Genomic DNA, 26,259 nt, shown 5'->3' on the forward strand with positions numbered 1-26,259 from the left:
AGGAAGCTGGTACAGAGAGAGTTGTTTTTAGCTTAAGGATATCGAGGAAGGCGTGCACCGCCTCCTGACTCAGGGTTAGGGTTAGGGTTAGGTTTGGGGTTGGGGTTAGAGACTTGTTGTGAGGTTAAGGATATCGAGGAAGGCGTGCACCGCCTCCTGACTCAGGGTTAGGTTTGGGGTTAGGTGTTAGAGACTTGTTGTGAGGTTAAGGATATCGAGGAAGGCGTGCACCGCCTCCTGACTCAGCGCCTCGTGAGGAAGGACCTTCTTGAGCAGCGGCTGTTTGAGCGGCTCTCGGCTGCAGCTCCACAGTCGCTCTTTTCCCCGAGACTTGGACATCATCACACGGCCCAGCGTGCTCTTCGGCGGCGGCCTGGACACGGCACACACAAGGAGGTACACGGAGCAGCAGGTCACACATCAGGCCAGTTTAACTCACACATACCAGAGCCACAAACAGAGGAAACACTTTATCTGTGCAAAGCGAACGTCAACATCTTTGAATCAGGGGAAAGTTATAATAATAAAGAATAAAAGAATGTTGAAGAGCATTGTGTTGTAGAGCGTTGTGTTGTAGAGCGTTGTGTTGTAGAGCGTTGTGTTGTAGAGCGTTGTGTTGTAGAGCGTTGTGTTGTAGAGCGTTGTGTTGTAGAGCGCTGGTGTGGAGCAGACCTGAAGAAGTCGTAGGAGAACTCCTCGAGCGTGAAGGCCTGCACTCGCTCCTCGCTCTGCGTCAGATCCGTCGTCGACAGAGTGACGGACTCGCGCCGCTGATCCGGACTCAAGGAAACCAGCGCCTGCAGCACAAAGACCTCAAAGATTTACACGTGAACACGGATCAGAGGTCCTGCGTGTCCTCCGAGGCGTGTGGGAGGCGTGTGGGAGGCGTGTGGGAGGCGTGTCCTCACCACCATGTCGTACGGCGGCCTGGTGACGGTGGGCAGCACGTAGACGCAGTCGGCGGTGAAGGCTCCTCTCTGTTTGGTCCGGTCGTTGAGTCCGTGAGCCCAGCCTGAGGTCAGCAGCTGCTCCGCCTCCTCCAGGACGATCAGGTCGCCCTTGGAGAAGGTCAGGAAGGAGGCGTCCACAGAGGAGCCTGAGCACGGACGCCGTTACATGTTAGATACCAGCACTTTAACCACACGTACACGCCCGCAGTGCTCCGCCTCACCTGCAGGAGGACAGTCCATCAGAGCCACCACGTACTTGGACCTCCTCCTCAGCCCGTCCAGGAAGGAGACCACCAGCTCGCGGATGTCCTCAGCGTTGTTGGAGGTGAAGGTGTACTCGTCGCCTTTGATGGTGGCCAGGGTGAAGCTCTGACCCTGCAGTTTGCCTCCTCTGCGGAAACAGAGGCAGCGACAAAGATTACAGTCTGGAAGGGTCCTGGCCCTGTGGTCGATGTGGCGGAGGTTCAGGGTCTCGGGGTGAACGTGGAGTGAACGTGGGGATGTACCTGCTGCTGGAGACGGCCGTGATCTCGGGGAAGGACAGTTCCAGGAGCACCTGTTCCTGTTCGTCCACGAAGTACACGCCGGTCCAGTTCACCGCCACGATCACGTCGTTCTTCGGCAAACTGGGCCCTGGGACGACACGCGGCGCCACCGTGAGTCAGAGTCAGGAAGTGTCGTTCGACTGATGTTTTCATTGTTTTAGTCACATGACACACGGTTCACAGGTTAAAGTCAGTCTAGATACCAGTTCTTTAACGATACTTGGTTTTCCATTTAACTAATGCTCAAATACGTGTCGTCGAGAACAATGTGTGGGAGATCTGCATATTCACCATATCGGGTTCATCTCCAATGTCAACAAATGTGGGAAAATACGAGTAATTAAAATGAGCAAAATCATCCCTGATCTGGACTGCATTGAGGAGCCATAAATCCCAGCCCTTACATGAGTCAGACAGAGGGGGCGCTGTGCTGCTTTTTCTCTTAATATTAGACTCAAACCTCATAAAAAATCCCTGTGTATGACAAACCCTCAAGTCTCTGTTTTGGCCGGGAAACTAGCGTGTTCTGACCCAAATCGAAAACCTGAACAAACCCTCAGTGTCCTGGGCGTGTGTGGGCGTGTCTGGGAGTGTGTGGGCGTGTCCTGGGAGGGTGTGGGCGTGTCCTGGGAGTGTGTGGGCGTGTCTGGGAGTGTGTGGGCGTGTCCTGGGAGTGTGTGGGCGTGTCCTGGGGAGTGTTTGGGCGTGTCCGGGAGTGTGTGGGCGTGTCCTGGGAGTGTGTGGGCGTGTCCGGGCGTGTGTGGGCGTGTCCTGGGAGTGTGTGAGCATGTCCTGGGAGTGTGTGGGCGTGTCCTGGAGTGTGTGGGCGTGTCCTGGGAGTGTGTGGGCGTGTCCGGGAGTGTGTGGGCGTGTCCGGGCGTGTGTGGGCGTGTCCTGGGAGTGTGTGAGCGTGTCCGGGGAGTGTGTGGGCGTGTCCTGCGAGTGTGTGGGCGTGTCCTGGGAGTGTCCTGGGAGTGTGTGGGCGTGTCCTGGGAGTATGTGGGCGTGTCCTGGGAGTGTGTGGGCGTGTCCTGGGAGTGTGTGGGCGTGTCCTGGGAGTATGTGGGCGTGTCCTGGGAGTGTGTGGGCGTGTCCTGGGAGTATGTGGGCGTGTCCTGGGAGTGTGTGGGCGTGTCCTGGGAGTGTGTGAGCGTGTCCGGGGAGTGTGTGGGCGTGTCCTGCGAGTGTGTGGGCGTGTCCTGGGAGTGTCCTGGGAGTGTGTGGGCGTGTCCTGGGAGTATGTGGGCGTGTCCTGGGAGTGTGTGGGCGTGTCCTGGGAGTGTGTGGGCGTGTCCTGGGAGTATGTGGGCGTGTCCTGGGAGTGTGTGGGCGTGTCCTGGGAGTATGTGGGCGTGTCCTGGGAGTGTGTGGGCGTGTCCTGGGAGTGTCCTGGGAGTGTGTGGGCGTGTCCTGGGAGTGTTTGGGCGTGTCCGGGAGTGTGTGGGCGTGTCCTGGGAGTGTGTGGGCGTGTCCGGGCGTGTGTGGGCGTGTCCTGGGAGTGTGTGAGCATGTCCTGGGAGTGTGTGGGCGTGTCCTGGAGTGTGTGGGCGTGTCCTGGGAGTGTGTGGGCGTGTCCGGGAGTGTGTGGGCGTGTCCGGGCGTGTGTGGGCGTGTCCTGGGAGTGTGTGAGCGTGTCCGGGGAGTGTGTGGGCGTGTCCTGCGAGTGTGTGGGCGTGTCCTGGGAGTGTGTGGGCGTGTCCTGGGAGTGTGTGGGCGTGTCCGGGGAGTGTGTGGGCGTGTCCGGGGAGTGTGTGGGCGTGTCCTGGGAGTGTGTGGGCGTGTCCTGGGAGTGTGTGGGCGTGTCCTGGGAGTATGTGGGCGTGTCCTGGGAGTGTGTGGGCGTGTCCTGGGAGTGTGTGGGCGTGTCCTGGGAGTGTGTGGGCGTGTCCTGGGAGTGTGTGGGCGTGTCCTGGGAGTGTGTGGGCGTGTCCTGGAGTGTGTGGGTGTGTCCTGGGAGTATGTGGGCGTGTCCTGGGAGTATGTGGGCGTGTCCTGGGAGTGTATGGGCATGTCCGGGCGTGTCCGGGAGTATGTGGGCGTGTCCTGGGAGTGTGTGGGCGTGTCCCGGGAGTGTGTGGGCGTGTCCTGGGAGTGTGTGGGCGTGTCCTGGGAGTGTGTGGGCGTGTCCTGGGAGTGTGTGGGCGTGTCCTGGGAGTGTGTGGGCGTGTCCTGGGAGTGTGTGGGCGTGTCCTGGGAGTGTCCTGGGAGTGTGTGGGCGTGTCCTGGGAGTATGTGGGCGTGTCCTGGGAGTGTGTGGGCGTGTCCTGGGAGTATGTGGGCGTGTCCTGGGAGTGTGTGGGCGTGTCCAGGAGTGTGTGGGCGTGTCCTGGGAGTGTGTGGGCGTGTGTGGGCGTGTCCTGGGAGTGTGTGGGCGTGTCCTGGGAGTGTGTGGGCGTGTCCTGGAGTGTGTGGGCGTGTCCTGGGAGTGTGTGGGCGTGTGTGGGCGTGTCCTGGGAGTGTGTGGGCGTGTCCTGGGAGTGTGTGGGCGTGTCCTGGGAGTGTTTGGGCGTGTCCGGGAGTGTGTGGGCGTGTCCTGGGAGTGTGTGGGCGTGTCCGGGCGTGTGTGGGCGTGTCCTGGGAGTGTGTGAGCATGTCCTGGGAGTGTGTGGGCGTGTCCTGGAGTGTGTGGGCGTGTCCTGGGAGTGTGTGGGCGTGTCCGGGAGTGTGTGGGCGTGTCCGGGCGTGTGTGGGCGTGTCCTGGGAGTGTGTGAGCGTGTCCGGGGAGTGTGTGGGCGTGTCCTGCGAGTGTGTGGGCGTGTCCTGGGAGTGTGTGGGCGTGTCCTGGGAGTGTGTGGGCGTGTCCGGGGAGTGTGTGGGCGTGTCCGGGGAGTGTGTGGGCGTGTCCTGGGAGTGTGTGGGCGTGTCCTGGGAGTGTGTGGGCGTGTCCGGGAGTATGTGGGCGTGTCCTGGGAGTGTGTGGGCGTGTCCTGGGAGTGTGTGGGCGTGTCCTGGGAGTGTGTGGGCGTGTCCTGGGAGTGTGTGGGCGTGTCCTGGGAGTGTGTGGGCGTGTCCTGGGAGTGTGTGGGCGTGTCCTGGAGTGTGTGGGCGTGTCCGGGAGTGTGTGGGCGTGTCCTGGGAGTGTGTGGGCGTGTCCGGGAGTGTGTGGGCGTGTCCTAGGAGTGTGTGGGCGTGTCCTGGAGTGTGTGGGTGTGTCCTGGGAGTATGTGGGCGTGTCCTGGGAGTATGTGGGCGTGTCCTGGGAGTGTATGGGCATGTCCGGGCGTGTCCGGGAGTATGTGGGCGTGTCCTGGGAGTGTGTGGGCGTGTCCCGGGAGTGTGTGGGCGTGTCCTGGGAGTGTGTGGGCGTGTCCTGGGAGTGTGTGGGCGTGTCCTGGGAGTGTGTGGGCGTGTCCTGGGAGTGTGTGGGCGTGTCCTGGGAGTGTCCTGGGAGTGTGTGGGCGTGTCCTGGGAGTATGTGGGCGTGTCCTGGGAGTGTGTGGGCGTGTCCTGGGAGTATGTGGGCGTGTCCTGGGAGTGTGTGGGCGTGTCCAGGAGTGTGTGGGCGTGTCCTGGAGTGTGTGGGCGTGTCCTGGGAGCGTGTGGGCGTGTCCGGGAGTGTGTGGGCGTGTCCTGGGAGCGTGTGGGCGTGTCCTGGGAGTGTGTGGGCGTGTGTGGGCGTGTCCTGGGAGTGTGTGGGCATGTCTTGGGAGTGTGTGGGCGTGTCCTGGAGTGTGTGGGCGTGTCCTGGGAGTGTGTGGGCGTGTGTGGGCGTGTCCTGGGAGTGTGTGGGCGTGTCCTGGGAGTGTGTGGGCGTGTCCTGGAGTGTGTGGGCGTGTCCTGGGAGTGTGTGGGCGTGTGTGGGCGTGTCCTGGGAGTGTGTGGGCGTGTCCTGGGAGTGTGTGGGCGTGTCCTGGAGTGTCCGGGCGTGTCCGGGAGTATGTGGGCGTGTCCTGGGCGTGTCCTGGGAGTGTCTGGGCGTGTCCTGGGAGTGTGTGGGCGTGTCCTGGGAGTGTCTGGGCGTGTCCTGGAGTGTGTGGGCGTGTCCACACACTGTGGGCGTGTCTGGGCATGTGTGGGCGTCTCCTGGGAGTGTGTGGGCGTGTCCGGGAGTATGTGGGCGTGTCCTGGGAGTGTGTGGGCGTGTCCTGGGAGTGTGTGGGCGTGTCCAGGAGTGTGTGGGCGTGTCCTGGGAGTGTGTGGGCGTGTCCGGGGAGTGTGTGGGCGTGTCATGGGAGTGTGTGGGCGTGTCCAGGAGTGTGTGGGCGTGTCTGGGGAGTGTGTGGGCGTGTCTGGGGGCGTGTCCGGCTGATGTCTGACCTGAGAACTTGAAGGCCTCGTAGAAGCGCGAGAAAAGCAAAGGCCACTTCAGCCGCGCGAAGTCCACCACGTCCTCCTTCACCTTCTGAGTGCTGCTCCTGCGGCGGCTCTGCACGCCCTGCACACGCACACGCACACACGCACACGCACACACACACATGAACCCGTTGGTTAAAGCTCCGTTAAAGGAACAGGCCAGCGTTTTTCCACACTGAGATATGTTCTTACCTGAGCTGTGACGAGTTCTTTAGGACCTGTCTGATCTTCAGTCACGTAAACACAGCGCAGACGGCGTTAGCATTTAGCCCCTCCCTCTCTCCTCTATAGCTCCAAAACAGGTCAAGATAGAAGCTACCAAGCTCTTCCACGTTTTCCCTATTTAAATATGGTTACGTGAAGTGTTCCACTACAAAGTATAATTACACACAATTAAACAATGTGGGTTTTCTAAGCGGATAAAAGGGAGAACTATATTGTAAGGCGTAATAATACCAGGAGTAGTTTGGCATCCGCGCAATAAAGTGTGAAGAAGTGTTTTTTGTCTTTTTTTTGGGTATTTTTAGTCATTTTTTTGTAAAAAAAAAATGTCATTTTTGTGATTTTTTTTTTGTGATTTTGTTTTTAATTTTTAGTAAGTTTTTTCATAATTAATTGTTTTTTTTTCATTTTTTTTTCATATTTTTTTTTTTGTACATTTTCTGTAATTTTTTTGTAAATTTTTTGTCTTTTTTTTGGTCATTTTTTGTCATTTTTTTTTTTTATTTGGCATCCAATTTGGAATTACTCCTGGTATTATTACGCCTTACAATATAGTTCCCCCTTTTATCCGCTTAGAAAATCCACATGTTTAATTGTGTGTAATTATACTTTGTAGTGGAACACTTCACGTAACCATATTTAAATAGGGGAAACGTGGAAGAGCTTGGTAGCTTCTATCTTGACCTGTTTTGGAGCTATAGAGGAGAGAGGGAGAGGCTAAATGCTAACGCCGTCTGCGCTGTGTTTACGTGACTGAAGATCAGACAGGTCCTAAAGAACTCGTCACAGCTCAGGTAAGAACATATCTCAGTGTGGAAAAACCACGGCCTGTTCCTTTAAAGCACCCGTCCCGCTGGAAGAGGCGGTACCTTCTTGTGGGCGCCGGACACGAGCTGCGCCCACTTGTCCGGCGTGCGGCTGGAGCAGATCTCTCGGTCCGGGATGTACGAGGGCATGAGGCTGAGCAGCCGGTCCTGAAGGAGCTCCGCGCCGTAGTCCACGAAGTACTGCTGCGACGCCAGCTCCGCCAGCTCCTCCTCCTGCGCCCACACAGATCTCTTTAGTCGCTGGCGGGTTCTCGCCGTGCGGGGCAGGCTCTCTCACCTTCTCGCAGCGGTACTCCCCGAACTTGACCCCGCGCACCACCTGCTGGTAGATGAGGTTCGTGGCCACCTGGTCGTCGGCCGGGCAGTGCCAGGGCGTGAAGATCTCCTTCCTGAAGAACAGCCTCCAGGGGGCGTTCCTCTCCTGGGCGCCCTGCTCTTTGGCGTACTGCTCGCACTGGGACACGGCGTCCATCACGTGGTCACTGCCGCTGCCCAGAGACGACACCTGGGCACAAACACACCAGACTGAAGCGAACACCTGGATTTAACTCAGCAGACCGGGCGGAATCTCTGCCAGGGGCGGACTGGCCATATGTCCTGTATTCTGGAAGAGCACAGAAGGGTCACCGGGCGAAACCGAGCTTTACCCAAATCTAAAAGCTTAACCTCTTAACTCCCGCCTGAACCGAGAGGATCTTTTTCCTCACGTCATCACATTTTTTTCTATCATTTTTTTGTCGTTTATTCAACTCATTTTTGTAACTTTGTCATTTTTTGTCACATTTTTTGGTCATTTTTTTGTCAATTTTTTGTAATTTTTTGGTCACATTTTTATCACATTTTTGTCACATTTTTGTCATTTTTATGTCAATTTCTTGTGACAATTTTGCCACTTTTTCATCAATTTTTCGTCATTTTTCGTGGATTGGGGTAAAGCCAAACTGGAGAAAATGTGCTCGGTTCAGGCGGGAGTTAAAATGGGCAGGAAAAGCAACAAAAAAGTGACAAAAACACAACAAAATGTGACGAAAACGTGACGACAAAGTGATGAAAAAAACGATGAAAAAACAACAAAAACTTTTTTTTTTAAAACACAAGGAAAAAGTGACGAAAAAGCAACAAAAACAGGACAAAAATGCAGCGACAACGTGACAAAAAGCTACCGTCACTTTTCTAGAGCTCTGAGGAAGGAGAGCTCCGAGGAAGGAGAGCTCCGAGGAACGACAGCTCCGAGGAACGAGAGCTCCGAGGAACGACAGCTCCGAGGAACGAGAGCTCCGAGGAACGAGAGCTCCGAGGAACGAGAGCTCCGAGGAACGAGAGCTCCGAGGAACGAGAGCTCCGAGGAACGAGAGCTCCGAGGAACGAGAGCTCTGAGGAACGAGAGCTTGTTGAAACTGCTCTGTACCGTCTGCCATATTCGCCGTTTAGAAAATGTGACGGATGCTCAACGATGTTCTGAGCTTTCAAAAATGTCTTTATGGACAAATGCTCAATGTGCACGTCCCATTTGAGCAGGTCATTAAAGGAATAGGCCACCGTTTTTACACATTGAGCTAGACGAGTTTGACGAGTTCTTTAGGACCTGTCTGATCTTCAGTCACGTAAACACAGCGCAGACGGCGTTAGCATTTAGCCTCTCCCTCTCTCCTCTATAGCTCCAAAACAGGTCAAGATAGAAGCTACCGAGCTCTTCCACGTTTTCCCTATTTAAATATGGTTACGTGAAGTGTTCCACTACAAAGTATAATTACACACAATTAAACAATGTGGATTTTCTAAGCGGATAAAAGGGGGATCTATATTGTAAGGCGTAATAATACCAGGAGTAGTTCGAAATCCGCGCAGTAATCTTCACTTTACTGTGCGGATTTCGAACTACTCCTGGAGAGGCTAAATGCTAACGCCGTCTGCGCTGTGTTAACGTGACTGAAGATCAGACAGGTCCTAAAGAACAGCTCAGGTAAGAACATATCTCAGTGTGGAAAAACGGTGGCCTGTTCCTTTAATGTGCACACCCAGAAACCCAGAGCTGCTCAGTGTGCTCCTCAGATCACCACAGGGTCATGTTTTTGTGTGATGGTCCTCGCACCAGGAGATGATGTATCTCGTGGTAGTTTATTGAGGTTTGTGTGTGATCTGCACCTGAGGCTCACAGCCAGAAGAGCAGAGACCTGTGCTCTCTCCAGGATGTCACTGACTCTGTTTGTAGAATGGACCAAAACACTTTGTAAGGGCTGGATTCACGTGTAAGTCTCTGGGCCAGATCGTTCCTCATTTACCGGCGCTGCCTTCGGCTCTCACAGGTCTAAAACTACTAACTAGTTAACTAAACTTTATTTACCCCATCGTGAGCTAAACGATGACCCCGATGACCCGTGTGACAAAGTGGGTTTGTCCCATTCTGTATTTTGGTTATTTTGCTTTGTTTGTTTCATTTGTGATAAACACCAGCCGACAATAACCCCCGATTCATTTGATTAAGAGGAGACACTACAGGCAAAACTCATTTTTTCAGTTTTCAGGTTTTGGGCCAAATCTGTCTCTGAACATATAAACTTTCACCCGGAAACAGAAAATATGCCTAATCTTCACAATAACATGTTTAAATATCGCGCTGATTCAATGTTCCCCCATAGACTTATATGGGAGAACACAATTTCAAGGGCCTTTTTCTCCAAACACATGTTTCTGTCATTGTGGCGACACTATGTCCACGTCAGTCGGACCTAAAGACTTCACATTTTCCAGCCTTGGACTGAACAAGATTTGGAAGATTTTTTCAGAGGGATTTTTTATTATTTAATCCCTTAAGCCCCATTTATTGAGTTTTGAATGTCAAAAAATAAGGCGAAAATTAAATGTTTACACATTTTTCCACAAAAAAACAGCTTATTTTAAAACTAAACAAGAAATCCAAAATCCGCTCTGAGAAAGTCTTGGCAACTCATTTATCAATCAAATGAAACCATACATTTGAATGTAGCTCTGTCCATTATTCAGATTTCGTCGCCGCCGAAAAGATGTGGGCATAAAACACCTTGTTCTTATATGAAAAGTTAAAATGACAGAAAACTTGCCATGTATTTTTCTCTCACATTTATGTCAGTGATCGACAGCAAAAGCTTCACATTCATATCTGTAAATATACATTTTTTCCCTATTCACCTAAAGTGTCTCACCTTAAGTTAATAATTACTTCACGTTGTCATGTAAAACTGTGTTTATTCATTTACTCAGACATTCCTTTAGAAAGGAAGGGGCGTGGTCTGTGTCGGCCATTTTAAAATCTTAGGCTGAACCATGTGGCCGGGGGAAACTGCTTTAACTTTGCTTTGTGTTTCCTTTTGTCTTTGTTTTTGATTTGAACACTTATCATTTCATTGTATGTAAAATGTGAACTTACCTGCTGCGGAACTTACTCAATGAGCTAATGGTACTTTCCGGAGGGAGGTCCTTATATAAAACCTGACTGCTTCTCGTCACTGGCGGCCATTTTGTCTGTGACATGTGTGTCAGAGAAGTTCTTTTTGTGTGAGCAATAAATGTCTGGTGAGAATCGACCTTTGTTAAGTCTGCCTGCACATTAAACCCCTCGTGGCCAGATTATTCACACCCTGATGACCCCCATGACCCCGCTGACCCCATGACCCCGCTGACCCGCACCTTGTCGAACAGGGCGATGTAGAGCGAGAAGCCGAAGCGGTCCTGCAGGCTGATCTTGTCGGCGAGGGCGTGGCACAGCTCGCGGGCCGTGGTGGCGGAGTCGGCGAGCAGCGTCTTGGTGGTCCCGTCCATGAAGGTGACGGGCAGCATGATGGGCTTCTTGGACTTGGTGGCCTGAGGAGAGAGTCCGGTTTAGGTAAAGCCGCCTCAGCTCAGCGGCGTTTAGAGGCGGAGCTCACCTGCAGCTCCAGCCACGACGGCGGCTGCGTCCGCGTGCGGTTCACGAACGTCCGGCGCAGGCGCTCCTCGCAGTACGGGGCGTAACCGGGCGGGCCGTTCAGCAGGAAGGTCCGCAGGTACTGAGGGACCACGGGAGGTACCACAAAGACCACAAGCCACACGTTAATGTTCTCTTACTGTGAAGGTCCTAAGGTTAAAGCTTTTACTTTGAAGAACTGGTCCTAAGGTCGGATTGACGATAAGCTTTGCTGGAAGGAACAGGTCGAAAGAGTTTGCAAAAAGAAACTAAGTCTATTGAATCATAAGTAAAGTTAGAAACCGAGTAAATCGTAAATGTCTGGTAACACTTTACTACAGTCTTATTTATCCCTATTTAAATGATGGTAATATTGTTTGGGGAAATACTTCCACCACTTACCTAAACACAATGTTCATTCTACAAAAGAAGTTTGTCCGTAAAGCTGCTCTTTCCAAACCGGATGCTCCGAGTGCACCTTTGTTTTTTTAAATGAAACTCTTGAACATTTTTTATATGAATACTTTAATGACTTGTACCTTTGTATTTCGATCACTGTATGATGAGGACTGCCCTTCGTATATAAAACATTATTTTATGCATAACCATCAGGTTCATTGTTATTCTACAAGGCCGGCTGTAAAACCTTCATCTGCCGTTATATAAAACATCTGGTGATCAACGGTCAGTCAGACATGATGGAGTTAAAGTCTGGAACAGACATATCCATCTTCTGGATTCATCCACCTCATTATACATGTATAAAATCAAACTAAAACATAAATTAATGGCTGAGTATTTGTGCTGAGTACAGAGCAGAGACTCATAAAGGAAATGATTGTATGAGTATCGTATATTTGTCACGTTGTACTTGTATTTGACTGTATTTTTGTACTATGTAGTGACTTAGTGTGGGTTTACATGACTCTGATTCTTATTTATTGTTTACTTGGGAGTGGTGTTGTTATAAACCTAATGGCTTCTACCTCCCATGCACATGCTATTATTATTATTCATTATTTTGTTGTATATTCATACATCCGAATGGATGCTTTTTATGTACTTTTTAACTAGTTATGCTAAAGTGCTAAATAAAATAAAATAAAAAATAAAAATAAAAAAAAAGGTTCAGGCTCTTACTTTGAAGAACTCGTCCTAAGGTTGAGACTCTTACTTTGAAGAACTCGTCCTAAGGTTAAGACTCTTACTTTGAAGAACTCGTCCTAAGGTTCAGACTCTTACTTTGAAGAACTCGTCCTAAGGTTCAGACTCTTACTTTGAAGAACTCGTCCTAAGGTTCAGGCTCTTACTTTGAAGAACTCGTCCTAAGGTTCAGACTCTTACTTTGACGAACTTGTCCTAAGGTTCAGACTCTTACTTTGAAGAACTTGTCCTAAGGTTCAGGCTCATACTTTGAAGAACTCGTCCTAAGGTTCAGACTCTTACTTTGACGAACTTGTCCTAAGGTTCAGGCTCTTACTTTGAAGAACTCGTCCTAAGGTTCAGGCTCTTACTTTGACGAACTTGTCCTAAGGTTCAGGCTCTTACTTTGAAGAACTCGTCCTAAGGTTCAGGCTCTTACTTTGAAGAACTCGTCCTAAGGTTCAGGCTCATACTTTGAAGAACTCGTCCTAAGGTTCAGGCTCTTACTTTGACGAACTTGTCCTAAGGTTCAGGCTCTTACTTTGAAGAACTCGTCCTAAGGTTCAGGCTCTTACTTTGAAGAACTCGTCCTAAGGTTCAGGCTCTTACTTTGAAGAGCTCGTCCTAAGCTTCAGGCTCTTACTTTGAAGAACTCGTCCTAAGGTTCAGGCTCTTACTTTGACGAACTTGTCCTAAGGTTCAGGCTCTTACTTTGAAGAACTCGTCCTAAGGTTCAGGCTCTTACTTTGAAGAACTCGTCCTAAGGTTCAGGCTCTTACTTTGAAGAACTCGTCCTAAGGTTCAGGCTCTTACTTTGAAGAACTCGTCCTAAGGTTCAGGCTCTTACTTTGAAGAACTCGTCCTAAGGTTCAGGCTCTTACTTTGAAGAGCTCGTCCTAAGCTTCAGGCTCTTACTTTGAAGAACTCGTCCTAAGGTTCAGACTCTTACTTTGACGAACTTGTCCTAAGGTTCAGGCTCTTACTTTGAAGAACTCGTCCTAAGGTTCAGGCTCTTACTTTGAAGAACTCGTCCTAAGGTTCAGGCTCTTACTTTGAAGAGCTCGTCCTAAGCTTCAGGCTCTTACTTTGAAGAACTCGTCCTAAGGTTCAGACTCTTACTATGAAGAACTCGTCCTAAGCTTCAGGCTCTTACTTTGAAGAACTCGTCCTAAGGTTAAGACTCTTACTTTGAAGAACTCGTCCTAAGGTTCAGGCTCTTACTTTGAAGAACTCGTCCTAAGGTTCAGGCTCTTACTTTGAAGAACTCGTCCTAAGGTTCAGGCTCTTACTTTGAAGAACTCGTCCTAAGGTTCAGGCTCTTACTTTGAAGAACTCGTCCTAAGGTTCAGACTCTTACTTTGACGAACTTGTCCTAAGGTTCAGGCTCTTACTTTGAAGAACTCGTCCTAAGGTTCAGGCTCTTACTTTGAAGAACTCATCCTAAGGTTCAGGCTCTTACTTTGAAGAACTCGTCCTAAGGTTCAGGCTCTTACTTTGAAGAACTCGTCCTAAGGTTAAGTCTTTTACTTTGAAGAACTCGTCCTAAGGTTCAGGCTCTTACTTTGAAGAACTCGTCCTAAGGTTCAGGCTCTTACTTTGAAGAACTCGTCCTAAGGTTAAGTCTTTTACTTTGAAGAACTCATCCTAAGGTTCAGGCTCTTACTTTGAAGAACTCGTCCTAAGGTTAAGTCTTTTACTTTGAAGAACTCATCCTAAGGTTCAGGCTCTTACTTTGAAGAACTCGTCCTAAGCTTCAGGCTCTTACTTTGAAGAACTCGTCCTAAGGTTCAGGCTCTTACTTTGAAGAACTCGTCCTAAGCTTCAGGCTCTTACTTTGAAGAACTCGTCCTAAGGTTCAGACTCTTACTTTGAAGAACTCGTCCTAAGCTTCAGGCTCTTACTTTGAAGAACTCGTCCTAAGGTTCAGGCTCTTACTTTGAAGAACTCGTCCTAAGCTTCAGGCTCTTACTTTGAAGAACTCGTCCTAAGGTTCAGGCTCTTACTTTGAAGAACTCGTCCTAAGCTTCAGACTCTTACTTTGAAGAACTCGTCCTAAGGTTCAGGCTCTTACTTTGAAGAACTCGTCCTAAGCTTCAGGCTCTTACTTTGAAGAACTCGTCCTAAGGTTCAGGCTCTTACTTTGAAGAACTCGTCCTAAGGTTCAGGCTCTTACTTTGAAGAACTCGTCCTAAGGTTCAGGCTCTTACTTTGAAGAACTCGTCCTAAGCTTCAGACTCTTACTTTGAAGAACTCGTCCTAAGCTTCAGGCTCTTACTTTGAAGAACTCGTCTTAAGGTTCAGGCTCTTACTTTGAAGAACTCGTCCTAAGGTTCAGGCTCTTACTTTGAAGAACTCGTCCTAAGGCTCAGGCTCTTACTTTGAAGAACTCGTCCTAAGGTTCAGGCTCTTACTTTGAAGAACTCGTCCTAAGGTTCAGGCTCTTACTTTGAAGAACTCGTCCTAAGCTTCAGACTCTTACTTTGAAGAACTCGTCCTAAGCTTCAGGCTCTTACTTTGAAGAACTCGTCCTAAGGTTCAGACTCTTACTTTGAAGAACTCATCCTAAGCTTCAGGCTCTTACTTTGAAGAACTCGTCCTAAGGTTAAGACTCTTACTTTGACGAACTCGTCCTAAGCTTCAGACTCTTACTTTGAAGAACTCGTCCTAAGCTTCAGACTCTTACTTTGAAGAACTCATCCTAAGGTTCAGACTCTTACTTTGAAGAACTCGTCCTAAGGTTAAGACTCTTACTTTGAAGAACTCGTCCTAAGCTTCAGACTCTTACTTTGAAGAACTCGTCCTAAGGCTCAGACTCTTACTTTGAAGAACTCGTCCTAAGGTTCAGGCTCTTACTTTGACGAACTCGTCCTAAGCTTCAGACTCTTACTTTGAAGAACTCGTCCTAAGCTTCAGACTCTTACTTTGAAGAACTCATCCTAAGGTTCAGGCTCTTACTTTGAAGAACTCGTCCTAAGGTTCAGACTCTTACTTTGAAGAACTCGTCCTAAGGCTCAGACTCTTACTTTGAAGAACTCGTCCTAAGGCTCAGACTCTTACTTTGACGAACTTGTCCTAAGGCTCAGACTCTTACTTTGACGAACTAGTCCTAAGGCTCAGACTCTTACTTTGAAGAACTCGTCCTAAGGTTCAGGCTCTTACTTTGAAGAACTCGTCCTAAGGCTCAGACTCTTACTTTGACGAACTAGTCCTAAGGCTCAGACTCTTACTTTGAAGAACTCGTCCTAAGGTTCAGGCTCTTACTTTGACGAACTCGTCCTAAGGTTCAGGCTCTTACTTTGAAGAACTCGTCCTAAGGTTCAGACTCTTACTTTGAAGAACTCGTCCTAAGTTTCAGGCTCTTACTTTGAAGAACTCGTCCTAAGGTTCAGACTCTTACTTTGAAGAACTCGTCCTAAGGTTCAGGCTCTTACTTTGACGAACTCGTCCTAAGGTTCAGGCTCTTACTTTGAAGAACTCGTCCTAAGTTTCAGGCTCTTACTTTGACGAACTCGTCCTAAGGTTCAGGCTCTTACTTTGAAGAACTCGTCCTAAGTTTCAGGCTCTTACTTTGAAGAACTCGTCCTAAGGTTCAGACTCTTACTTTGAAGAACTCGTCCTAAGCTTCAGACTCTTACTTTGAAGAACTCGTCCTAAGGTTCAGGCTCTTACTTTGAAGAACTCGTCCTAAGGTTCAGACTCTTACTTTGAAGAACTCGTCCTAAGGTTCAGACTCTTACTTTGAAGAACTCGTCCTAAGGTTCAGGCTCTTACTTTGAAGAACTCGTCCTAAGGTTCAGACTCTTACTTTGAAGAACTCGTCCTAAGGTTCAGACTCTTACTTTGAAGAACTCGTCCTAAGGTTCAGACTCTTACTTTGAAGAACTCGTCCTAAGGTTCAGACTCTTACTTTGAAGAACTCGTCCTAAGGTTCAGGCTCTTACTTTGACGAACTCGTCCTAAGGTTCAGACTCTTACTTTGAAGAACTCGTCCTAAGGTTCAGACTCTTACTTTGAAGAACTCGTCCTAAGGTTCAGGCTCTTACTTTGAAGAACTCGTCCTAAGGTTCAGACTCTTACTTTGAAGAACTCGTCCTAAGGTTCAGACTCTTACTTTGAAGAACTCGTCCTAAGGTTCAGACTCTTACTTTGAAGAACTCGTCCTAAGGTTCAGGCTCTTACTTTGAAGAACTCGTCCTAAGGTTCAGGCTCTTACTTTGACGAACTTGTCCGACGGGGCGAAGCAGCCCACGCAGAGCGACAGCAGGATCCAGCCGCGGGCGTGGCTGCTTTTGGACGGGTTCTGGCTCAGCTGTTTGCAGATCTGACAGTAGATCTCATCCCTGAAAACACAAACACAGACTTTGGGATTCGCAGAGAGTGGGGCCATAGTCGTGTGAGGCAGGAAGTACCTGAGAGCGAACTGTGCACTGTGTTCAAATTACTAAGCAAATTATATTCTTCTCAGATTTTCACACCTTCAGGGATCCTAAAGGGACCAGCTCTCACCATGATTCTTGATAATGTGGAACATCCTTTTTCAGTAGTTTCTCCCTAAACTGGGCGTAACCTGTGTAGTAGTGGTTACCTGAGGACGGGTAGTAGTAGTAGTAGTCGTAGAAGAGAGTACCTGAGGGCGGTGAGTACCTGAGGGCGGTGAGTACCTGAGGGCGGGGCGTACCTGAGGGCGGTGAGTACCTGAGGGCGGGGCGTACCTGAGGGCGTACCTGAGGGCGGGGAGTACCTGAGGGCGGTGAGTACCTGAGGGCGGTGAGTACCTGAGGGCGGGGCGTACCTGAGGGCGGGGCGTACCTGAGGGCGGGTTGTAGTAGTAGTAGAAGAGAGTACCTGAGGGCGGTGAGTACCTGAGGGCGGGGCGTACCTGAGGGCGGGGCGTACCTGAGGGCGGGGCGTACCTGAGGGCGGGGCGTAGGATCCCGTTGCCGATGATGAAGTGCAGCTTGTCCAGGTTGGAGGTGGGCCTCTCCTCTAACATGCTGTTCTCCTGCAGACCGTAGTCTCCGTCTCGCAGCTGCCGACTCACCTGGAAACAGCTTTGATTAACGCCACACACGAGATCTGTGTCCATTTGCACCTAAAATATCAGGTTCATTTATTAATGAACATTTCAAACCCTCTCCCAGCGGCTGGAACATTGACGCCTTTTATTTTGTCGGGACAACAGGAAGTGTTTCGTTGCTGTTAGCGGAGCTTTGACATCAGTGTCACTGCAGGTTTCTGTTTCGTTTTTACCAAAGGACCGGATTATTTGTTGTTATCTTGTGTAAAAGGCGAGTTTAGACGGAGCGTTTGTGTTTGTGATCGATCATGAGACTGACCCGAGAGAAGACGAGACGCTCGCGCTGATGGGAGGAGTTATTTTGAGGCGTGGGACTGACCTGCACACGGAGCAGCTGGACGTGCTTTGAAGACGCGATGGAGACTTTATTAAAACCCTGGAGGGTCATAAACATTTGCCCTGTTTCCAAATATGGTCACAGGAGGTTTGAAAAGTGGCTAAATCTGTGTCAAAGTTACGCTGGGATCAGCTCCTCCGCAGCGTCCCCCTCGGCCCGGGTTCAGTTTGTTACTTCCTGCACGTGAGTTTTCATTTACACCAGTATGAGACAAACTCCTAACATGGGGAATATTTCTACTGCTATAGTTTCTAATAAAAGCCCCGGCCTGTTTTAGAGACCGGCTTTAATTTGCCTCCGCCAGCCGCGAACCCGGCCTCTGTCTCCCTGTGGGAGACCCGGCCCCTGTGGGAGACCCGGCCCCTGTCGGAGACCCGGCCGCTAATGGAATACAGGCCAGTATTAGAGAATTTACGGTAACTCTGCTCTGAGTCAGTCCAGCTCCTGCTTCAGCACTGAATCAAAGTGCAATGAGAAGGTTCTGATTTCAACACTTCAGTCTTTGATTGATTTACATTATTTATATGTCGAGCAGCAGCTCTGACTCCAGCTGCCGTTAAAGCCCCTGGGACTATACGATATAATATAATTTATTTTAAAGGGGTGGTATTATGCAAAATGGACTTTTTCCAGCTTTCCATCATGTTATTCTGTCACTCCCTCATTAAAAACATGGCTGAAGTGTTGCCTTGGCACATTCACGTATTTCTGAGTAATCTGTAAAAACTCTGATGGCGGCCATTTTAGGGATAGGTTTGCCTGAGTCCTCCTAGGAACGCCCCCACCTCCTGGAGACGCCTCCGAGCTTTGGTCACCAGCCGAGTAACCAACCACTGCTCCTCAGCAGAACCCCCTCCCCACTGATGCCACAGACAGCGTGTGGAGGGGGCGTGTCTAAAGGCTCAGAGGTTCTTAAAGAGACAGAGGCCTATTTCAAGACATTCACTACAGCCATTTTGAGAGAGACATTTTATACAAGGCAGTTATTCTAATTTACTGCATTTACAGACCAGCAGAAGGTTTGTCATCATTGTAGTGTGATATAGACTGGTGCTATGGGACTGAAGAAAGCAGAACACCCCCTCTTTAAAGCAGAACACCCCCTCTTTAAAGCAGAACACGCCCTCTTTAAAGCAGAACACCCCCTCTTTAAAAGTATCGATTCTTTTAAAAAGTGAGATTACAAACCCACCTCCTCCGTGATCTTGGATTTCTTCTTCAGCGTCAGAGAGATGAGTTTGTGACGGACGCTGTTCCTCTTCGGACACTCGATGGCGCTGTTCTGAAACGAGAGAGTCGGCCATGTGACCTCCAGGAAGGACTGGGCGACACTGACAAGGATTAAAATGGAGGATGGGTTAAGGTCAAGGTAGTTTGAAGTAAAAGATTTGAATCCCAGAGTGTTTTTGCTGGAGGTTGGTGGGAAACTGTCTACGTAACCGGCTTCTCCTCAGAGTTAAGGGGTTCCTTTGAGGAGAAAACGAGACATGGAGGTTGGGAACATAAACGTCAGCCCACTCCCTGTGATAGTTACCTCCTGGTCCAGCTCTGACCCCGTTACCTCCTGGTCCAGCTGGAGCTCCTGCAGCTCCCTCCTGAAGCTGCGCTTGCCCAGCGTCTCGTAGATCTTGGTCATGACGGGGATCTTCTCGCTGCCGTCGTTGATGACCAGCGGACACTTGGGCTCGGGCAGGTCCCCCATGAAGCGCAGCACGGTGATCCACACGGCTAAGGCGGCCTGCGGGGAGAGGAACATGTGAGGAACGCCGTCAGGACCGGAGCATCTCCATCTGCTCACCAGCTGGTCGCCCTCGTCCTCGTGGAAGAGCAGCGGCTGTTTGAGCGGCCGGCGGATGTACGTGTGCGTGGACACGCCCTGGAAGTACGTGGCGGCGAACTTGGAGAACTTGTAGTCGGACAGGTCCTCGTCCTCCTCCACGGGGAGCGGAGGAGCCTGGTCCAGGAGCTCGGACGCCTCCTCCCCCAGGCTGGGCTTCACCAGGTCCTGAAACGCCGCCGGCGCCTGAGCGTCCTGCTGAGGCCCGGCGTTACCGAGGAAACCGAACATGCGGTCCACCATGTCGGAGTGGTCGACGGGCTGCTCGCGCTCACGCTCCACCTGCTCCACCAGCTCCTTCTTCCTCCGCGCCTCGTCACGCTCTTCGCGCTCGCGCTCTTCCATCTGCGCCTCCAGGTGCTCCAGGCGCTCCTGGTGCTTCCTGTGCGCCTCCGCCTTCGCCCGACGCACTGTCATCTGGTTCTTCAGAGACTCCTCCTCCTGCAGCCGCACATGCTCCGCCTCCAGACGCTTCTCCCTCTGCGGAGGAGAGACATGAACACGAGGAGGAGGTGGAGGAGGCGCAAACACACTGGACATGACGGACATGACGGACATGACGGACACGACGGACATTTCCAGGTTTAAATGTGAGGTTTTCTTTTGTGACAGATGAAAATGGATGGATGTACACTGCGTTCCAAATTATTATGCAAATTGGATTTTTGTGTCAAAAAGGTAAAAAAAAAAACAATAATAATGAAACTCATGGATGGTATCGTGTCTCAGGCTCTATGAATCACTGACATTAATCTCAGTCCTGGGATGATTAGTTTTCAGGTTAAGCCCAGTTAAGGGAAAAACTACTGAAAAAGGATGTTCCACTTTATTATGCAGATCATCATTTTCAAGCAATATGGGAAAGAAAAAGGGACTTTCTGCTGATGAAAAGCGTGAAATAGTTGAATGCCTTGGTCTAGGTATGAAAACCTTCAATATTTCATGAAAGATTAAGCGTAATCATCGAACTGATAAGAGATTTGTGGATGATTCAGACACACACAGGTTTGTGCAGATAAAGGCACAATGAGGACGGTTTCTGCCAGACAAACACATCAGATTAAGAGAACAGATGCTACAAAGCAGCATGCAGGTATTTGAAGCTGCTGGTGCCTCTGGAGTCCCCCAAACATCAATGTTCTGCCCAATGTAAAAGTGCTTCTTTAAAAAAATGGTTAAAAATGCTGCTTAATAATTTAAGAATAAATATGTGGTAATTCATCTGTTGTAATTCATGCTAAAAATAGTAATTTGGTTAAAAAGATAATTTCTACATAGTAGTCAGCATTGGTTTAGCTGAACTTTATTTTGAAGGCTCAGTCAGTAGATGCAATACGTTATGGGTAGCAGAAGCAATAGCCAGACGAGTATAATGTGGTGCTAAAAAACCTCCTGTCTGTCCATGCCCAAACTTGATCCTGTGTTCTTCATCTTTATTCACACCTTCGAAAGCAATGGCTGTAAGTTTGAGTTGTTTAGTGAACTTTAGAAATGCTGAGAGTACTGTGCTAACGATCTAATTAGCATATAAAAAGATCGCGAAAAAATGCTAATTAGCATCAGCTATGCTAGCTTTCAAGTGTGCTAGTTTCTGGCATTAGCCATTTTGTGGTGTATTTATTTGCTTATGGTTTTGCATTGAAGATAATGCTTGTTTTATTCTGTTTATTTCAGTTTCACTCGGGTTTTTCAACGAGTTCAACAAAAACTTGTAAAGCTGTATTAAAGGAGCAAGACGCTCAGTTCCTGGCTCATGGAAAAACGAGTTTGGCTTGCTGTTGACCTGCGTTCACATACACACTGTATCAACACGTAGCGATAACAGTACAATCAAGGTGTCGGACCCTCCAGAGGCTGCAGTTGTGCATAAACCTTCTATCTGGCCTCCTCTAAACTGTTCATTGAAGCTGAAGCAGAAACGGCTGCAGTGGCTCAAAAATACATGAGACTCATTTTCAAACAGTCTTGTTCACTGATGAGGCCGTGTGACCCTGGATGGTCAGATCAATGGAGTAGTGGATGGTTGGTGAATGTCCACAATGTCCCAACAAGGCTGTGACGTCAGTAAGGAGGGGGCGGAGTCATGAGGAGAGAGCTGGTCAGTCCCTTTAGGCCCTGAAGGTGTAAAAATGACCTTTGAAAAATATGTGGAGTTTCTGACTGACCACTGTCTTCTATGCTACAAAAAGAAGAGTCGTGCTTTCCCGAACAAGATCCTCTTCATCATGACAACGCACCATGTCCTGCTGTAAAGAAAACCTCTGCATCACTGGCTGCTTTGGGCAGAAAAGGAGAGAAACTCATGATGTGGACCCCCTCCTCCCCTGACCTCAACCCTGTTGAGAACCTTTGGAGCCTCAATAAAAACACTTCTATGAGGGTGGGAGGCAGTTTTCATCCAAACAGCAGCTCTGGGAGGTTATTCTAACATCCTGCAAACAAATCCAAGCAGAAACTGTCCAAAAACTCACAAGTTTAATGGATTTAAGAATTTTGAAGCTGCTCAAAGAAGCTCCTCTGGTAAAATATAACTCGACCTGTTAAGATGTTTTTGATTGAAATATCTTCTGATTTCAGTAAATGTGACCTCCTAATGCTACAAATTCAACAAATGACCATTTTCAGTTAATTACAAGCTTTAAAATGTATTGAAACGATGAGTTGCATAATAATTTGGAACAGTGGATTTTGAGGTTTTTACTACATTTATTTTTGAAAAAAATACTGTTATCACTAGGACATTTTTTCCACCATATTTAAATGATCCTTTACCAGGTAAAGACTTGAAAATTATGCTGACTCTCATTTGAGTTGACAATTTAGAAAATCTTAGAAAAATGTCATTTGCATAATAATTTGGAACGCAGTGTATAAACTAGATCCATAATCCTCTGAGCAAATGGAAATGGCCATGGCGTGTCTCGCGGGCTTACCTCTCGGTGCAGCCGCTGGCACAGCCTCCGGGCGATCATGCCGCGGGTGTGGGCCTGCAGCGTCAGCACCGCCCGGAGCCGCCTCCAGAAGGTCTGTCGGACCAGGAAGCCCCGGCAGCGAGCCTGGATCTGGGTCACGCGCAGCCGCGTCTGACGGTAACTCTGGAAGAACCGCCGCGACCGGAACACGGCCTGGAGCCGCAGGAAGCCACGCCTCATCTGCACACGCCAGACACGGAGGGAACATGCTCTCATGTATGTTCTTTAACATGCTTCCGACCAAATAAACTCAGAGATCAAGTAAAATAAGAAACTGCCACTGACTGTTTTCGTCTGTGGCAGTGAAAACGGTTACTGTTTTGATGATAACTTTAAAAATCCAAAAGTACAAAACAATCAGACACTTCAGAATCTGCAACACACGTGCACACACGTGCACAGATCAACACAGTTTCATTTGGATTCAATCAGAAAAAAAAGGCTTTGTGCATCTTCTGGACAAGTGACCTCGTGTCATGTGACTGACCTCGGGTCATGTGACTGACCTTGTGGAAGTCCCTCCTGCACCTGTAGCCCCTCCAGGCACTCTGGATGGCGGTGGCGGCGTGGCGTTTCCGGAGGAACGTGGCTCTGAGGGAAACAGATTCACACACAGTAGTAAACAACCATCCGATCTGAAGCAAAAAAGCTTCAAAAGAGCGACAAAAACATGATGAAAACACAGAAACGCTTCAAAGGTGCGGCAATGTAGGTCTTAGCTTTCAAATGTGATGTGACTCTGGCCTATGGGGTTTTAGATTTGGTATCACTGTGGTACCCCTGCTGTAATAACGGTGGTACCTCTGCCTGTGGCCCCGGACAGACTTCTGGATGACTCTGTCGGTGATGCCCTTGTCTGCTGTAATAACCCTGTGGTATGACGGTGGTACCTCTGCCTGTGGCCCCTGACAGACTTCTGGATGAGGATGACCCTGTCGGTGATGCCCTTGTCTGCTGTAATAACCCTGTGGTATGACGGTGGTACCTCTGCCTGTGGCCCCTGACAGACTTCTGGATGAGGATGACTCTGTCGGTGATGGACTTGTCTGCTGTAATAACCCTGTGGTATGACGGTGGTACCTCTGCCTGTGGCCTCTGACAGACTTCTGGATGAGGATGACTCTGTCGGTGATGGACTTGTCTGCTGTAATAACCCTGTGGTATGACGGTGGTACCTCTGCCTGTGGCCCCTGACAGACTTCTGGATGAGGATGACCCTGTCGGTGATGGACTTGTCTGCTGTAATAACCCTGTGGTATGACGGTGGTACCTCTGCCTGTGGCCCCTGACAGACTTCTGGATGAGGATGACTCTGTCGGTGATGCCCTTGTCTGCTGTAATAACCCTGTGGTATGACGGTGGTACCTCTGCCTGTGGCCCCTGACAGACTTCTGGATGACTCTGTCGGTGATGGACTTGTCTGCTGTAATAACCCTGTGGTATGACGGTGGTACCTCTGCCTGTGGCCCCTGACGGACTTCTGGATGAGGATGACTCTGTCGGTGATGCCCTTGTCTGCTGTAATAACCCTGTGGTATGACGGTGGTACCTCTGCCTGTGGCCCCGGACAGACTTCTGGATGAGGATGACTCTGTCGGTGATGGACTTGTCTGCTGTAATAACCCTGTGGTATGACGGTGGTACCTCTGCCTGTGGCCCCGGACAGACTTCTGGATGAGGATGACTCTGTCGGTGATGGACTTGTCTGCTGTAATAACCCTGTGGTATGACGGTGGTACCACTGCCTGTGGCCCCGGACAGACTTCTGGATGAGGATGACTCTGTCGGTGATGGACTTGTCTGCTGTAATAACCCTGTGGTATGACGGTGGTACCTCTGCCTGTGGCCCCGGACAGACTTCTGGATGAGGATGACTCTGTCGGTGAAGCCCTTGTCTGCTGTAATAACCCTGTGGTATGACGGTGGTACCTCCGCCTGTGGCCCCTGACGCACTTCTGGATGAGGATGACTCTGTCGGTGATGCCCTTGTCTGCTGTAATAACCCTGTGGTATGACGGTGGTACGTCTGCCTGTGGCCCCTGACAGACTTCTGGATGAGGATGACTCTGTCGGTGATGGACTTGTCTGCTGTAATAACCCTGTGGTATGACGGTGGTACCTCTGCCTGTGGCCCCTGACGGACTTCTGGATGAGGATGACTCTGTCGGTGATGCCCTTGTCTGCTGTAATAACCCTGTGGTATGACGGTGGTACCTCTGCCTGTGGCCCCTGACAGACTTCTGGATGAGGATGACTCTGTCGGTGATGGACTTGTCTGCTGTAATAACCCTGTGGTATGACGGTGGTACCTCTGCCTGTGGCCCCTGACGAACTTCTGGATGAGGATGACCCTGTCGGTGATGGACTTGTCTGCTGTAATAACCCTGTGGTATGACGGTGGTACCTCTGCCTGTGGCCCCTGACAGACTTCTGGATGACTCTGTCGGTGATGGACTTGTCTGCTGTAATAACCCTGTGGTATGACGGTGGTACCTCTGCCTGTGGCCCCTGACAGACTTCTGGATGAGGATGACTCTGTCGGTGATGCCCTTGTCTGCTGTGATAACCCTGTGGTATGACGGTGGTACCTCTGCCTGTGGCCTCTGACAGACTTCTGGATGAGGATGACTCTGTCGGTGATGCCCTTGTCTGCTGTAATAACCCTGTGGTATGACGGTGGTACCTCTGCCTGTGGCCCCTGACAGACTTCTGGATGAGGATGACTCTGTCGGTGATGCCCTTGTCTGCTGTAATAACCCTGTGGTATGACGGTGGTACCTCTGCCTGTGGCCCCTGACAGACTTCTGGATGAGGATGACCCTGTCGGTGATGGACTTGTCTGCTGTAATAACCCTGTGGTATGACGGTGGTACCTCTGCCTGTGGCCCCTGACGGACTTCTGGATGACTCTGTCGGTGATGGACTTGTCTGCTGTAATAACCCTGTGGTATGACGGTGGTACCTCTGCCTGTGGCCCCGGACAGACTTCTGGATGAGGATGACTCTGTCGGTGATGGACTTGTCTGCTGTAATAACCCTGTGGTATGACGGTGGTACCTCTGCCTGTGGCCCCTGACAGACTTCTGGATGAGGATGACTCTGTCGGTGATGCCCTTGTCTCGCTCCGTCTCCAGCTGCAGGTCGTGGTGGTCCTTCAGGAACACCTTGGTCTTCCCGATCTGCCAGTCGCCCAGCTTCCCGAGGCGGTTGAGGACGATCCTCCGACACGTCCCCCTGAGGTCGTCCTGAGGAGACAGAGCGTTCTTCACCTGGACGTGTCTGAGCGGCGGAGAGGCCGGGCTCACCTGCACGTGCGCGGGTTTGACTCCCGGCATCAGCACGCGGTAGCGCTCCACGAACTCGGCGAAGGTGTATCTGATGGGGTAGCCCGCCCGCCGGATCCGGATGGTCTCCATCATCCCGGAGTAACGGAGCTGCCGCACGCACAGCCCACGGTCAAAGAGCTGAGGGGGAGGAGTCAGAGCGTCACCATGGGAACCCAAAGTCCTGGTTTAGGCTGACTTAAAGGAACAGTTCACCGTTTTTACCTGAGTTTAGACGAGTTCATGTGTACCTGTCTGGTCTTTGCCCTCAGTCACGAGCAAAGATGTTCACATTTAGCCTCTCCCATATGAAGGTTAATTTGTGTTTTTATTATCAAAGTGTTTTTTATACACTGACTTTATGTAACTGAATTCTTTGCTTCTGTATTTCACCAGCATATTTTAAAAAAAATCAGTGTAATTTTTTTCGCTGCTGAAAAAAAAAATTCGGTGAAAAAAAAAATTCAGTGTAATTTTTGTAAAAAAAAAATTCAGTGTATTGTTTTTTCACTGGGAAAAAATTGAGCGAAAACAAAAAAAATCTGTGTATTTTTTTTCTCACTGCTGAAAAAAAAAATTCGACGTATTTTTTTCGCTGCTGTAAAAAAGCTGCGAAAAACAGCTGATGGACAGCCAATCATATCATATAAAGTTGAGCTTGGGACCATTTACCACTAGACGACTAATATTTGAGTATAGAGGTATCGAAAGAGAACCATACAGATATCGGTATCGAAAGCCAAGTATTGTTAAGGCATCGTTTGGATCGTGTCCAGGTCAGGTCCAGATCAGGTCCCAGTCAGGTCCTGTT

At 49.8% G+C, this 26,259-nt stretch overlaps 1 protein-coding gene across 1 annotated transcript in view; it reads right to left on the bottom strand.

The window, feature by feature from the left end:
• LOC306970930 (unconventional myosin-VIIa-like) overlaps nt 1–26,259 on the bottom strand; it is a gene marked incomplete at both ends in the record, with an annotated part of 75,205 nt that overhangs the window by 32,406 nt on the left and 16,540 nt on the right. Inside the window, 19 exons of the mRNA XM_079567019.1 lie at nt 232–373; nt 673–797; nt 909–1,096; nt 1,172–1,341; nt 1,457–1,583; nt 5,753–5,870; nt 6,880–7,050; nt 7,115–7,342; nt 10,504–10,677; nt 10,743–10,862; nt 16,116–16,242; nt 16,816–16,943; nt 18,509–18,598; nt 18,851–19,054; nt 19,115–19,633; nt 22,087–22,305; nt 22,632–22,716; nt 25,183–25,370; nt 25,431–25,589. Of these exons, the coding sequence (XP_079423145.1) occupies nt 232–373; nt 673–797; nt 909–1,096; nt 1,172–1,341; nt 1,457–1,583; nt 5,753–5,870; nt 6,880–7,050; nt 7,115–7,342; nt 10,504–10,677; nt 10,743–10,862; nt 16,116–16,242; nt 16,816–16,943; nt 18,509–18,598; nt 18,851–19,054; nt 19,115–19,633; nt 22,087–22,305; nt 22,632–22,716; nt 25,183–25,370; nt 25,431–25,589 (3,282 nt within the window). The remainder of the gene's footprint in view (nt 1–231; nt 374–672; nt 798–908; nt 1,097–1,171; nt 1,342–1,456; nt 1,584–5,752; nt 5,871–6,879; nt 7,051–7,114; nt 7,343–10,503; nt 10,678–10,742; nt 10,863–16,115; nt 16,243–16,815; nt 16,944–18,508; nt 18,599–18,850; nt 19,055–19,114; nt 19,634–22,086; nt 22,306–22,631; nt 22,717–25,182; nt 25,371–25,430; nt 25,590–26,259) is intronic.

The sequence above is a fragment of the Gobius niger genome (genome assembly GCF_951799975.1).
Source record: "Gobius niger genome assembly, chromosome: 11".
Classification (NCBI taxonomy): domain Eukaryota; kingdom Metazoa; phylum Chordata; class Actinopteri; order Gobiiformes; family Gobiidae; genus Gobius; species Gobius niger.